Raw genomic sequence first — 16,178 nt, forward strand, 5'->3', positions numbered from 1 at the left:
AGAAAATGTACAGTTGAGAACAATCCCACTAAAATATTGGTACAGAACTGTATGCAGGAAAGTGTGAATAGATCGTTTTGATATTTTCTGTGTCCAAATCATTGCTAGAGGTGATGAAGATATGCTGGTCTAGCTGTAAAAACAATTTAGGCAGAATAATTATTTTAGGCTGTGTCAGGTACACATGGTGCAGACAACCATTATTTGGCTGGAACCAGTATTCAGGAAAGCTTGATCTTCACTGATATCAGCTGGGGTAAAAAAGACACAATCATCTGCCTCATGCAGGACAGGGTTTTTTTTAAACCGTCAGAATACTATACTTCTAGTCTTTTTTGGTTTTGGTTCATTTTGATTATACTGGAAAAAAATGGGCTTTCCGTGCTTTTTATGCACCATGTAACGTGAACACACAAAGGTAATTTGGGAAGGGTAAAGGTAGGGTATCTTTAAATATTAAAAGACCACCTCTGCAGGCCTAGCAAGTGATACTGATAGCATATACCGGCTATGAAGGCTGCACCAAAACATTAGTGACAGATGTACAGATGTTTCTTAAAACATTCCTTTTACATAGTAGTTTTCTTTTTTTTCCACCAGCTATATGAGAAATGTTAAGGATTAGCCTTCTTAAGCTTCCATCTTCATCCGCAAGTGTTCTGCTCAGTAATTTTCTAAAAAGGTATTGCATGCGCTCTACAGTCTTGTCCAGCGTTTAGTTATAGCTAAGTTATGAAAGAAGAAAAATCCAGATGGGTTACTTCATGCTGAAAGGGTGATGAAATGTGAAGGGGTTTCTTGAGAAAGCACCTCAGGTGTGCTATGCATAGTATATGTACCAATTTCATATGGCTCCAAGACTGAAACGTAAGTGATGAGCCTGAAATGTAAGTGACCGCAGTTCATGAGCATTTAATGAGAGATCTCAGTCTGTCACTGGGTGATACAGTTATCTCCCATATCCTGAGCATAGCAGTCCGACAACGTAGTTCTCAGTTCATCAATGTCTCTGCGTAATTGATGTACATCCGACAGTTTCTGGGTAAGGGCCTCAGTGCTGTGACTGCTGACTTCATGTTCCTCAGAGGAGGAGTTGACAGCTGTGGAAAGCAAAAGACCCAATGTGAAATCAGGTAATGTTTGATCAGATAGCAAGTGGAACAACATTAAACATCTACTGCCATAGCAAAGTACGGATGTACCAAATTATTATTCATTCTTAAACAGATAACAAGCACTTACTGACCCCTGTAGATGCAGGCATTGTCCAGGCATCCTGACTGAATACTTTAAGTGGTAGTAAACTCAACATTTCTACTTTCCTCCATTTAAATAGTTAATAAACAATGTACATGGTGTTGTTTTTTGCACTTCTTTAGAAATGGAGTGATCTATAATCCAATAACGTCACCAACGCATGGGATTTTTAGACGCGATTCATGGCATGCGCTGTGTGCCGTTGGTCCTTTCTGTAGGATCCCATGTCCAAGTCATCCACTCTCACTGACATTGCACTGCAATCCCACAAGAGTATATCTCTATTCATAACAAACACCCCATGTGACTTTCTATGTTACAAGAGAGTGTAAGCATAGGCGCCGATCATGGGAGTTATGGGTTTTGTTCCCATAGTAACTGAAAATGAAAGGGAGGCCGGCTAGTTCATAACACACATTCGCGCGATTACGGCGTCATCATAGAGAGAGGATGGAACCTGGATAAGGAAGAGGAATTCCAATAGGGTACAGGCTTCATTTAAGATAGAAGAAGTGAAAGTAAGCAAAAAAAACTTTATGATAGGGGATTTTTCTGAAAAGCATATAGCGATATGCAGTGAAATCACTTCACCTATTGCCCTTATGTTTCTTTCCATTCATGGTGGCTGAGTTTACTAACACTCTAACAGCTTTTTTACACTCTAGTCTCTCGCCTAACAGTGATTTGGCAACCTTCCAGCCTTCTAATATAAATAAATGTGATCATCACAGGTGATCTGTGCTTATATTAGACGGCTGGAAGGTTTCCTCATTGTTGAAAGAACAGACTCCGATAAAGCTACTAAGAATCCAACAACCACCTGACCAGAGCATCTCTGTTGTGACCTTTGAGGATGAATTATTCCACAGTGTCTTCAGCTACGGTACATAGGTCAGGGAGGACTTGTTTAAAGCACATTTAGGCTGGGTTCACACTGAGTGTGGACGCGGCTTACAGCAGGGGTCCGGTGCGTCCCTGTTCTCCGTTTGAGGGACAAATCAGGCCCAAATGTTTGCCTGAATTCGGAACTGAAATGGAGCCAAAGATGCACAGGACCCCTGTGCAATCTGCTCCGCAGCCACCACAGAGATTTGTGAACCGGCTTCATTGAGAGCCAGGCACACTCTCCTGTCATGCGAATTGGATACGGGGAAACTCACATCTAATTCGCACTAGTGTGACCCCAGCCTGAAAGAACAAAAAGGGCCATCCTTGTGTACATAACTGACAAACTATCTGAATAAAGTATATAATAGATTCAACCTAAAACATAACACATAATACCTAAAAACAAAACAAAAAAAAGTCTAATCCTATACTATACTGGTTTTCTATGCCAGACAGAAGTGGCTTGGAGAAGAAACACAATGAATATAATGTATAAATAACGGAATTGTTTTTCCCATTTGGAGTCTTTATTCACAAACTAAAAACTACCAAAGCAGATTATTCTGACTGACTGCCAACCTTTGAGGGCTTTAATAGCAGTGGAAATCCATGTGTGCATCAATCACTATGAAGCTTAAATACATCTTATCTTGATGCCTTTTACTTTACCTTTAAAGATCATCTGAAATGGATACAGTAACAAAGACTGCTGCTGAAAGAATGTGTAACTCAGCTTTATGGAAATGCTTGTAAATACAGGAGCACACAAGTCACTTGCCTTTCATATTAAACTTTATGCAAGGCTTTGCCCACAGCTACATATTTTATTATTCTCCCTTATAACAATGCATGTCCATCTTTTAAGCTTCAATTAGATGTGTCAGCTGACAATGCAAACTTATTCTTAGCTATTATTATTATAACCAATTGTTAACTTTAAAACATATTCTTATCGTATTGGTATAACAATCACTGCTGTATTACAAATATTTCTCCCTCTGGTGGACATCTTTATTTTAATGCACTTAATAAAGCTAGCCATGCACTGTACACAATTTCGGAGGACAAGATTATTTTCCACTTCCCTTACTTCAATAAAATTACTGCAGTGTTGTTAGACGGACTTTAAGTAAGCAACACATTAAAGTGGAACTCTAACTGCAAAGCTGTGGAGCTTAAGCGGATCCAATCTAACCCCCTAATTTTAAAATGGGTGAACAGGTAGGAATTTTAATGCAGAAGAGGCATGCTTGACATGAAAGTTACCTACTAGCCCGTCTGCCCTTGTACAGTGAGCCATGCATGCCCAGCTCACTGTACAAATTTACCAATGCAAATCTGACTGAACTCCTGTTCATGTACGGAAGTGACATCATCCCTACCTGGCCAATGAAAGCGGCCAGCGATTGAGACCCGGACGCTGGCCAGCAAGATAACAGAGACTGGGCAGAGAGCTCTAGGATGCCGCATCACTGGAGCTGAGGGGAGTATAGTTCCGCTTTAAAGCCCAACCACAGCTAACCCTTCCTAAAGCGGAACTCCATTCAAAAGGGTAAGTTCCGCTTTAAGGACTTGTCCCACGCTCCGCACAAGCCCCAAGCTGCCACAGCTGAGTGCCCATAGTGAAGCTGCCGAGGGAGGACAGAGGATGAAGATGGCTGGGCTGAGTGCATTGCTGGACCGTGGGACAGGTGACTGGAGCTCCTCTTGAAGCAGTTATAGAAGCAGTTTTATTTTCTGTTGGAAAAATAAAAAGGTTTAATCCGTACAGTTGTAAGCCATAATTTTGTTAGTTCTCCTGTCAGTACAAGTTGTTTCATTTCCTGCAACAGTCACATTTGCTGGACAGCTTGGCCTGCGTGTAAATGTTGATAAAAATATAAATAACAGCATGTGAAATAAAAAGAATTAATATAATGAATATGGTCATTACAAGCACAGTTACCAGAATACATTTTTCACTATTTAAACACTAAAGAAAGGAAAGGAGAAGATGAGTGTGGCCACGGTGCATAGAGTAGACCACAGAAAAAACACTGTTGGAAAAAAATGGATTTTTGTAAAATCTTACCGTAAAATCCTTTTCTCTTAGCTCATTGACAGACGTAGTCCTCGGTGATACAGCACCTTCGGGTTATGTTGCCTCCACAGGAGCAGGACTAGACAGGAAATTAAAATGCTCTGGCCACACCCTAGGGGCAGTCCCAGAGGGTATATCCTCTCTCTCTCTGCCTCAGCAAATCAGTTATGTCAAAAAGCAGTCTTTAAAGATTTTAACCCAACCCAACTCCAAAACAGAGGGGCGGGGACTACGTCTGTCAATGAGCTAAGAGAAAAGGATTTTACGGTAAGATTTTACAAAAATCCATTTTTCTCTATCGCTCATTGACAGACGTAGTCCTCGGTGATACAGCACCTTCGGGACGTCCCAGAGCAGTATCACAACTGAGGGGTGGGAAAATGGAAATCAAATCCCAATCTAGAAGGCCCAACCGGTGCCAACTAGAAGTTTACAATGCTCATCCTTAATGATGAGACTCAACAAAAAAGAAATTTTTCAAACAGAAAAAAACTCTCGAGGTAGACCACCGGTCTCCTCAAATTGCGGCCTGCAAAACCTTGCGGCCAAATGAGGCATCCGCCGATGCCGTCACATCAATTTTATAGAATTTTGTAAAGGTATGTACCGACGACCAGGTGGCCGCCTTACATACCTGGACCACTGACGCCTGATGGCGATAGGCCCAGGAAGTACTGAGCGCTCGAGTGGAGTGCGCCCTAACAGGGAACGGAGGACTCTGACCCTTAATAGAATAAGCCTGTACCACCATCTGTCTAATCCATTTGGCAATGGTCGCGGCAGATGCAGGCAACCCCTTTCTGGGGCCATCCGTGATCACAAAAAGTGAATCCGTCTTACGGAATGATTCCGTAGCTTTCAGGTATACTCTGATTGCCCGAACCACATCCAAGGAATGCAACGCATGTTCCCGATGATGATTGGGCTGAGGACACAAGGAAGGTAGTACAATATCTTCATTCAGATGAAAATCTGAAACCACCTTAGGAAGAAAGAATGGCTTAGGATGAAGTACTACCTTATCCCTATGAATCACTAGGTATGGGGACTGGCATGATAATGCAGCCAGTTCTGACACCCTGCGAGCAGAAGTGATAGCCACCAAGAAGGCCACCTTCTGGGATAAAGTAAACAAGGGAATCTCCCTGATGTTTTCAAAGGGAGGTTTCTGTAGAACCGACAAAACTAAATTAAGATCCCAGGGCGGTAAGGGCGCGCGGACTGGTGGAGCCAGGTGCCGCACCCCCTGGATGAAATTCCGCACCAAGGACTTGGTAGCTAAAGGTTTCTGAAAGAAGATTGCTAATGCTGAAACTTGACCCTTGATGGTGCTCAAGGCTAGCTTCTGCTCAACCCCTTGTTGCAAAAAAGCCAATATTCGAGTCACCGAATAGGTACGTGGAGGAAATCCTAAAGATTCGCACCACGCAATATAAGTCTTCCAAGTGTGATAATAGACCTTGCTGGAAGTCGCTTTCCTTGCTTTAATAAGGGTAGGAATGACTGAAGCTGACAAACCTCTGTCCTTCAGTACTTGGGTCTCAATGGCCAGGCCATTAAAACCAGCGACTGTAAAGCACAATGGTAAATTGGTCCTTGAGACCACAGACACTCCCTGAGACGAAGTTCCCACGGAACGTCTGCGACTAGCCTGTCCAAGTCGGCCAGGCCGGCTTGACAAGGCCAGCCTAGAATTTCTAGGACAACTGGTGCTGACTGGATCTGAACCAGGCGTCCCTAGAGCTATCTGGCCCCGACCATCCGAGAAAGTCTGGTCGTTTTCTGTTCCCACACATTTATCAGATACCTGATTGCTATCAGGAAGGGTGATCTTTTCTGGTTGAACCTCAGGGACCGAAGTCACCCGGCTAGAGGCTTCTTGGCCTGTCTGGTCAACCAGATCCGATTCCTGTGGGGAATTGAGACTAATCTTAGGAAAAGGTAAAGGAAAAGATCTATTCAGGGAACGGTGACTACCGCTCCCTGTAGTACTTAAATGTTGGAAGGGAAGAATCGCACCGGTAGTAGTAGTTGATGCTCGATCTAATGTCCTGAATACCGGTGAAAACGTCCCCCCACCCTCAAACCGGGTGGGGGCGCACCTTCAGGCTGTGTCCTCCTTTGCTTCGGGTTTGGCTGAGTTGGTCCTCTGTTTGTCCGACCAGCCTTTCTTGAACCCTCCTGGAGGAGTCTTGCCTTTCCCGCTTGTTCCAGCCGGGCGTGCGAACCCTTTATGGGCGGTAAAGAAAGGTCCTCGCTTGTTGCGAGGTCCCTTAGCTTTAGCAGCCTGTGGCAAAAAAGCGCTCTTGCCCCCAGTGGCATCCTTAATGATTTCATCTAGGGTGGCCCCAAATAGACGATTCCCCTGAAAGGGGAGATTCGTCAAGGTCTTTTTGGAACCTAGGTCAGCTGACCAGCATTTTAACCACAGCACACGTCTGAGGATTACCGCTGACATAGATGCATGCCCTAATAGGGGAGTAGTGTCCAAGGCTGCGTCACAGATAAACTGTAGCCCTTGTATAATCTGTTCCATCAAATCAGATGTTTCCTGGGGAATATCTTTTCCCCTAAGGTCTTGGCGTAACAATCTCGCCCATTCCGTAAGTGTCTGGGAAACTAGACCAATAACAATTACTGGTCTAAATGCTGACCCTATCAGAGAGAAGATGGTGCGGGACTCTGCTTCCATCTTTCGATCCACCGGATCCTTAAAGGACGAAGTGTCCTCCACTGGGATAACCGTGGCTTTATTCAGCCTGGAAATAGGTGGATCCACCACTGGTGGTACCGTCAATTTCTTAATGATGGATTCCTCAAACGGATAGCGTCTAGCAATACGCTTGGAAATAGTAAAGGTACGTTTAGAATGCTCCCATTCTCCTTTAATCTTATTACCAAAACACTTGGGTACAGGAAAAACCTTCACCGTTTTGATGGGCTTGTTAGTACCAAAAGGAATCTCTGTATCAGTTGCTTCTGCCGGTAAAACCTCAAGTTTTAAGGTTTCCTGCACTGCCACAACTAGTGCGTCCACCAATGCTTCTTCCTGAATTATAGCGGGAGAAGAAACGTCCTCCTCACTGTCTGAGGGAGCTTTACCTGAGGTAACAGCCCTTGGCGAGGGACCTGCAACTGCAGTGACCATCTCTGAATCTGAGTCAGAGGTGTCAGATAATATAGGGGTAGGTGGGGGTCGCTTCCTTGACCCTCGTCCCTGACAGGCCGCCTCCACCTGAGCCACCATAGACTCCAAAATTGCTGTAAATGCTTCTACACTCTGTGCACCGGCGGGTCCCGTGGCCCCCTCGAGGGAAACAGGTGGGGGAATTTGTGTGGCAGGGTCCATGATTATTCCAGTAACTTCCCGGATAATATAATTCAAAAATAAAAAACTTTTTTTTTTTTTTTTTCACAGACCCCCAGCGCCACAAAAGCCCCTTAGTGTTACCTGCTAGGGATCCCTATCGATCGAGAGAGAGAGAGAGAGATAGACCCCCAGGCTCACCACTTGATGCTCAGAGTTTAACTGCAACAGGTTACAGCACTGTCTTGACAAACAGGAAGTCTTTTGGCTGGCTGCCCAGGAAGAAAGGAGGCGGCTCCGCCCCTCTGCACGCCTTCCGGCGCCTCCCCTAGCTCCACGAGGTGTTTGGATCACCTCAAACATGGCCGCCCCCATGCTGGAGACACGAGGCTACGCCAAAATGGCGGCTCGTGCAATCCAGCAAAAAAAATGGCGGCGGCCTGTACCGAATAGCGGTGTGCTGCAGGGCACACAACACTATCTCTGCATGGGGATTTTTGGCGTGGTTGGCGGTACCGGCCCTGGCGGACCTCATGGCCGTTCGGAAGGCCTGCTATAGCTGGAGATTTGACTAGGAAGGCAGTCTACATGTCCGTGGCTTCTGACTGGTAGGTACCTTATTCTTATCACAGTAAGATTCCCAGACTGCCACTGATTACAATCTTTTAAACATGTATACAATTAGATTGTTAGCTCCCAAACCAAGCCTCCTGGCTTTTTGCACATAAAATCACACTCAAAGTAGGGGGATCTGTGCCATGTTATAGGATAGAGGGGGACTCTATCTTACCATACAGAGAGGGGCCCGCGTTCACCACAAGACCCGTCAGGGGGAACATACTACTCACCATACCGGAACCAGGCGGGCACCAACTCCTGACAGTACCCCTCTCCACCGGGGCGGGAGGGCTGTCGACCAATACGGACGCCGTGACTCATGGTCTTTGGCGTTTCAGCGAGACGTTTAACTCGCGGGGTCAGTCCCTTAATGGGACTTTGTCGCGGCCGACCCAGCGCGGAGCTATGGCCTGCACGCGCTCGTAGGCTGAACTGGGGTGACCACCGGATCTCAACATCCAGCCCGTCGCCCAGTTCAGCTTTCTTGCTTGAAGATCTCACAGGAACACTGGAGAAAAAAGCTGTCTAAAAAATCTTTTTAAGAAAAAAATCTTGCCAGGACCGAAGATCCCAGCAAGGTATCTAGGTCCTTACTCCTAACTAGACAGAAAATAACTGATTTGCTGAGGCAGAGAGAGAGAGGATATACCCTCTGGGACTGCCCCTAGGGTGTGGCCAGAGCATTTTAATTTCCTGTCTAGTCCTGCTCCTGTGGAGGCAACATAACCCGAAGGTGCTGTATCACCGAGGACTACGTCTGTCAATGAGCGATAGAGAAATGATATTAATGTAGACCAAAAAAAAAATACCACTTACAGCGAATGCCCAAGAGCAGAGAGAGATTGGGTTCCTTTCCCTGAGCTCTCTGATTTAGAATACTGCAAAGTGCTTTCAAGTCAAACAAACAGTGGGACATTTCCTTAAACAGCTGCTCAGCCACCAGCATCTTCTCTGACAATGGTTGCCGGGACACAAGTAACTTTTCTAGCTGTTCACGTATTGAGCAATTCTCTTCTTTCAGCTTTTCATTCTGCAAGAGATCAAAGATAAATTGTACAATAAGTGACATATACATCAGCCCAGCAGACTATAAACTTAAGTTGACCATATATGGCTGGAAATAAATCAGTTAATTCCCCTATCCAGCTACACAGCATGGATGGAGGAATCCCCCCAACCCCCACGACCATTGTATTTAGGCAGCTGCAGTGACCGTGGCTCCCCAAATGCTTGAACAGTTACTGCACTTGATAGGATGCAGTCACTGTTCAGTGGATAATTTTCTACCGGGCTCAGCCATTTTTTCATTGACATTTGTCAAGCTGTATGGTGCTTGCAGAGCCACCTACCACTCAAATTTTAGGCAATCCAGCACAAATCTACGAAAATGTGAGTTGTGTATCGTCAGCTTTATTTGTGCTAATCAGTTTCCTTTAAGGTAAAGATATACAAATTTGGCCTTGTTTTATAATGTTTCTAATTATAGAGGCCAAGAAATGGGCGGAAGACAATAGGATTAGGAAGAACTAAGGGTTAACAGTGGAAACAGTGTCAGGTGGAAATGGCGCATAAACCACAGCCAGGGAGGTTCCAGCATTCACATTCCTTGCAACGGTAAGAAAATGATGAGTATCAAAATTGAATGCAACTGACAACATATTCAGTATACAGATACTTTATAAAAGATACAAAAGCTATTATCAAATCACACCCTTACCAACTGAGCAACATTTGCATTAAACAAAGCATATCTTTCAGATAAGTGTCATTCAGTTACTGCAGAAATCTAAAACACAAGGGTTGATTTACTAAAACTAGAGATTGCCAATTCTGGGTGTTAGCTTCTAACTTCAGCTTGTTTATTTAGGCTTTGCCTTACAAAAAAAAAAACAAAGCCAATTGGTTTCTATGCAGAACTGCACCGATTTTGCACTCACTTTACACAATTTTAGTAAACCAACCCCTGTAGTTTTTCCACTAAACTAACACCAACATATACTGTATGTCTACAATCACTTGCTACCCAACTTACATCTACAGTGAATATAAAAAGTCTACACACCCCTGTTAAAAATGTCAGGTTTCTGTGATGTGAAAAAATGAGACAAAGATAAATCATTTCAGCTTTTTTTCTACCTTTAATGTGACCTATAAACTGTACAACTTAATTAAAAGGAGGGGCAAGTAAAACGAAAAAAAAAAAACTAAAATGATGTGGTTGCATAAGTGTGTACACGCTCTTATAACTAGGGATCTATTTGTGTTCACAATTAAGCAATCACATTCAAACTCATGTTAACCACTTAAGGACCAGGCCTATTTCTGACACATGTTTACAAGTTAAAGTCAGTATTTTTTGGTAGAAAATTTACTTAAAAAATATATATATTTAATGTTTGGAGGTTCTAACAAAGACTCTGGAGAATAAAATAGCGGTCGTTGCAATATTTATTGTCACACGGTATTTGCACAGCGGTCTTTCAAATGCAATTTTTTGGGACAAAAAACTCTTCATCGAATTTAAAAAACTAAACAGTAAAGTTAGCCCAATTTTTTTGTATATTGTGAAAGATGATGTCACACCGAGTAAATAGATACCCAACATGTTGTAGTTTAAAATTGTGCACACTCGTGGAATGGTGACAAACTACGGTACTTAAAAATCTCCATAGGCGAGTCTTTAAAAAAATGTTAACGGTTACAAGTTTAAAGTTAGAGGATGTATTTTACTAGAATTATTGCTCTACCTCTAACGATCGCAGTGATACCTCACATGTGTGATTTGAACACTTAACATTTGTGACCACAACTTACATATGCGTTTTCTTGGTGCGCAAGCTCACGGGGATGGGGGCGCTTTACAAATGTGTTTATTTTTTCCTATTTATTTTATATTTTTCTTTTTTTCACTGTTCTTTTTAAAAAAAAAAATCTGACCACTTTTATTGTTGTCACAAGGAATGTAAACAGGTATTCTTTATTGAGGGATTTGGGGTCTAAAAAATGGATTTTTGAAAAATCTTACCGTAAAATCCTTTTCTCTTAAGCTCATTGACAGACGCAGTCCTCTTGATTAATATCAAATCGGTTATACTGCCCTCTACAGGAGTAGGACACTAGGCAGAAGGAAAACGTTCTGGCCACACCTTAGGGGCAGTCCCAGAGGGTATATCCTCTCTCTCCTGGCTACAGGATGTCAGTTATGTCACAAAGCAGTATCAGAGAATTTAACCCAACCCAACTCAAAAGTAGAGGGGCGGGTATTGCGTCTGTCAATGAGCTTAAGAGAAAAGGATTTTACGGTAAGATTTTACAAAAATCCATTTTTCTCTGTCGCTCATTGACAGACGCAGTCCTCTTGATTAATATCAAATCGGGACGTCCCAAAGCAGTGCCACAAATGAGGGGTGGGATAACAGAAATCAAAATTTAAATCCAGAAGGCCCAACCGGTGCCGACTAGAAGTCTTAAAGGCTCATCAAACCAAAGGATGAGACTCAACTGAAAATCCAACAGAAAAAAACCCTCGAGGTAGACCAACGGTCTCCTCAAATTGCGGCCTGCAGAACCTTGCGACCAAAAGAGGCGTCCGCTGATGCCATCACATCAACTTTATAAAATTTTGTAAAGGTATGAACCGACGACCAGGTAGCCGCCTTGCAAACCTGGACCACTGACGCCTGATGGCGGAAGGCCCAGGAAGCACTAAGCGCCCGAGTGGAGTGCGCCTTAACAGGGAACGGAGGATTCCTACCCTTAATAGAATAAGCCTGTACCACCGTCTGTCTGATCCATTTGAAGATAGTCGCGGCAGATGCAGGCAACCCCTTTTTGGGGCCATCCGTGATCACAAAAAGTGAATCCGTTTTACGAAACGAGTCCGTAGTTTTCAGGTATACCCTGATTGCCCAAACCACATCCAAGGAATGTAACGCACACTCCCGAGGATGACTGGGCTTAGGACATAGGGAAGGCAATACAATATCCTCATTCAGATGAAACTCTGAAACCACTTTAGGAAGGAAGGATGGATTCGGACGAAGAACCACCTTATCCCTATGAACCACCAGATATGGGGAACGACAAGATAATGCGGCCAGTTCTGACACCCTGCGTGCAGAAGTAATGGCCACCAAGAAGGCCACCTTCTGGGATAAAGTAAGCAAGGGAATCTCCCTGATATTTTCAAAGGGAGGTTTCTGAAGAACCGACAACACAAAATTAAGATCCCAGGGCGGTAAGGGCGCGCGCACTGGCGGAGCCAGGGGCCGCACCCCCTGGATGAAATTCCGCACCAAGGAATGAGTAGCCAAAGGTTTCTGAAAGATTGCTAATGCTGAAACCTGACCCTTGATAGTACTCAAGGCCAGCTTCTGCTCAACTCCTTGTTGCAGAAAAGCCAAGATTCGGGTCACCGAATAGGCCCGTGGAGGAAATCCAAAGGATTCACACCACGCAATATAAGACCTCCATGTGCGATGATAGACTTTTCTAGAAGTCGCTTTCCTTGCTTTAATTAAAGTAGGAATAACTGAAGTTAACAATCCCTTGTCCTTCAGCACCTGAGTCTCAATACCCAGGCCGTTAAAGCCAGCGATTGTAAAGCAGGATGGAAGATCGGTCCCTGAGACCGCAGATCCTCCCTGAGAGGAAGTCTCTAGCCAACGTCCGCGACCAGCCTGACGAAGTCGGCGTACTCGGGTTGACGAGGTCAGTTCGGAACTACCAGGATAACTGGAATTCCTTCCACCTCTATTATGCGAAGAAGCTTCAGCAGCAACTTGAGAGGAGGGAAGACATACAGTAGCTGATACTGTCCCCACGGGGCGACCAGCGCGTCTGCTGTGTTCGTTCGCGGATCTCAGGAGCGGGTTACAAAACTCCGCACCTTCCTGTTGAGCCGAGCTGCCAACAGATCCACCTCCAGGGTGCCCCAATGAAGGCACCGCTGGTGAAATATCTCTGGATGAAAAGGCCATATCCCTTGATCCAGAATCCAACGGCTGACATAATGTGTCTGCCGATTTTCCACCCCTGGAGTGCATACTGCGGGGAGAGCCGGAACAAAGCGTTCCGCCCCATGAAGAATGCTGGCCACCTCTATGGCCGCCAGGGCACTCTTGGTGCCCCCTTGGTGATTGACATAAGCCACGGCCGTGGCCTTGTCCAACTGAATCCAAACCGGGTTGCCCTGAAGCTACTCGGTCCAGAAAATCAGACAAAGTCTGATCGCTCTCAGTTCCAATACATTTATCGGTAACCTAGATTCTGTCAGAAGAAATGACTTCTCCTGGCTGAGCAAAGGAGACCGAAGCTACCAGACCAGAGACTCTCTGGTCCACTCGCTCAACCGGATACGATTGTCCAGAGAATCGGGATTCCGATTCCATCTGAAAAGAATCTCCTTTTGTGATCTTTTGCAAAAGTGAAGAAAACGTTCTGCTCAAGGAGCGGGAACTGCCGCTCCCTGTTGCATCAAGTCTATTACTGCTCCCTGCAAAGCTTTTAAGCGATCCGGGGATAGTCGAATGTTGGAAGGGAAGAATCGCACCGGTAGAAGTAATCGAAACTTGATTTTGTATCCCGACCGCATGACCTCGCAAACCCCTTTGTCCGGGATTCTGGAAAGCCATGGATCCGGAAACCGGTGAAGACGTCCCCCCACCCCAGAGATGGGTGGGGGCGCACCTTCAGGCTGTCTTCTCTTCAGGTTTGGCTGAGTCGGGCTTTTGTTTTCCCGACCAGTGCCCTCTGAAACCCCCTGAAGGGGCTTTGAAGGACTTCCCCTTATCGCCCGCCCCAGCGGAGTGAACAAACTTTTTATGAGCGGAAAAGGAAGGTCCTCGCCTATTACGAGGTCCTTTACCTTTAGCTGTCTGTGGTAAAAAAGTGCTCTTACCCCCAGTGAGATCCTTTATAATCTCATCCAAGGTGGCCCCAAACAGGCGATCCCCCTGAAAAGGAAGATTAGCCAAAGTCTTTTTGGAACCTTGATCAGCCGACCAGCACTTTAACCATAACACGCGTCTGAGGACCACTGCTGAAACAGATGCACGCCCCAGCAAGGGAGTGGTGTCCAAGGCGGCGTCACAGATGAACTGTAGCCCTTGGATAATTTGCTCCAGCAAATCTGATACTGCTGGGGTGATACTTCTCCCTTTTATGTCCCGGCGTAACAATTTGGTCCATTCTGTCAATGTTTGTGAAACTAAACCAATGGCAATCACTGGCCTAAATGTTGACCCTATCAGGGAAAAAATGGAGCGGGATTCGGCTTCCACTTTTCGATCCACCGGATCCCTAAAAGGACGGAGCGTCCTCCAACGGGATAACAGTGGCTTTATTTAGTCTGGAAATTGGTGGGTCCACCACTGGTGGTACCGTCCATTTCTTAAGGAGGGATTCCTCAAACGGATAGCGCCTAGCAATGCGTTTGGAAATAGCAGGGGTTCGTTTTGGACGATCCCATTCTTCCTTAATTAGGTTACCAAAACATTTGGGCAAGGGAAAAACCTTCGCCATTTTGGTAGGCTTGCTGGTACCAAAGGGAATTTCAGTGTCATCTACCTCTGCCGGTGTAACCTCAAGACTTAAGGTTTCCCGGACAGACATGACTAGTGCGTTCACTAACGCTTCTTCTTGCGCTATGGCGGAGGCAGAAACGTCCTCCTCACTGTCTGAGGAGACCGTACCCGAGACAGCAGCCCCAGCAGAGGGACCTGCAGCTGCAGTGACCAGCTCAGAATCCGTATCTGAAGTATCAGATGAAATAGGGGTAAGCGGGGGTCGCTTCCTTGACCCCCGTCCCTGACAGGCTACCTCCACCCGGGATACCAAAGACTCCAAAACTGCTGATAATGCATCAATCACAAATGGGGTACTGGAGGGTCCTGCGGCCACCTCGAGGGAATCAGGTGGGGATACATGTGTGGCAGGGTCCATGATTATACAAGAGACTTGCCAGCAAACAAAAAAAATAATTTCAAAGAAAAAAAATTTTTTTTTTTGTTTTTCTTAGTCCCCTAGCGCAACAGCGCCCCTCAGTGTTACCTGCTTGGACCCCACAGAGAGAGAGAGAGAGAGAGACCCCAAGGCTCACCCCCTGATGCACAGAAGTTTCTATCAACCTGCTCCCAGCACTGTCTGTTACAGACAGGAAGTCTTTGGCTTGCTTTCCCGGGTAAAGGAGGCGGCTCCGCCCCTTTACACGCCTTCCGGTGCCTCCCAATTACTCCTCGAGGTGTTTGGTCATCTCAAACATGGCCGCCCCCATGCTGGAGACACGAGGCTAAGCCAAGATGGCGGCCCCGCGCGACTTGCGGGAAAATGGCGGCGGCCTGTGGAGGATGGCAGTGGCTTGTGGCAAGATAGCAGTGGCCTGCGGGAGGTAGTCATCGGCCTGCGGGAGGTGTACGGCCTGTGGGAGGATGGCGGCCTGCGGGAGGATGGCGGCCTGCGGATGGCGGTAGTCCAGGCACAGGCATCGGCCTGTATTGCACCTTATGTATCAGGTAAGGTGCTATCACCCTCTTTCATGGCCATCCTGATAGTAATGCCAGCCACTGACTTCAGTCATGGTCCCTTATAGCCTCATACAGTGACTTCCGATTGTCAGCTCCCAAACCAAGCCTTCTGGTTCCTATTCACTAAATCACCCTCAAGAGGGGGATCTGCGACACCTGTTTATAGGATAGAGGGGGGATCCAGGATTATAAAGGTCCGGTCATCCCAGGGAGGGCCCGCGTCCACCCACAAACCCGACAGGGGGAGAGGGGAAACATTTTACTCACCATACCGGAACAGGCGGGCGCCAACTCCTGACAGAACCCCTCTCCACCGAGGTGGGGGAGCGGTCGACCAATACGGACGCCGTGACTCAGTTTCCAATTGGTCGTCGGCGTCCAGGCGAGACGTTTAACTCGCAGGGTCAGTCCCCGTCCAGTGGGACTATGTCGCGGCCGACCCAGCGAGGAGCTAGGGCCTGCACGCGCTCGTAGGCTGACTGGGGTGACCACTGGATCTCAACAT

At 45.9% G+C, this 16,178-nt stretch overlaps 1 protein-coding gene across 5 annotated transcripts in view; it reads right to left on the minus strand.

The window, feature by feature from the left end:
* Positions 1-697: 697 nt before the first annotated feature.
* CEP85L (centrosomal protein 85L) overlaps positions 698-16,178 on the minus strand; it is a 347,939-nt gene continuing 332,458 nt past the window's right edge. For all 5 annotated transcript variants that reach the window (XM_082251204.1, XM_082251206.1, XM_082251205.1 and 2 more), the window contains 2 exons: positions 8,967-9,180; positions 698-1,100 (listed from right to left, as the gene is read on the minus strand). In XM_082251204.1, coding sequence (XP_082107330.1) covers positions 934-1,100; positions 8,967-9,180 — 381 coding nt within the window. In that variant the 3' untranslated portion in view covers positions 698-933. The remainder of the gene's footprint in view (positions 1,101-8,966; positions 9,181-16,178) is intronic.

Source organism: Pelophylax lessonae, assembly GCF_965119305.1.
Source record: "Pelophylax lessonae genome assembly, chromosome: 3".
Classification (NCBI taxonomy): domain Eukaryota; kingdom Metazoa; phylum Chordata; class Amphibia; order Anura; family Ranidae; genus Pelophylax; species Pelophylax lessonae.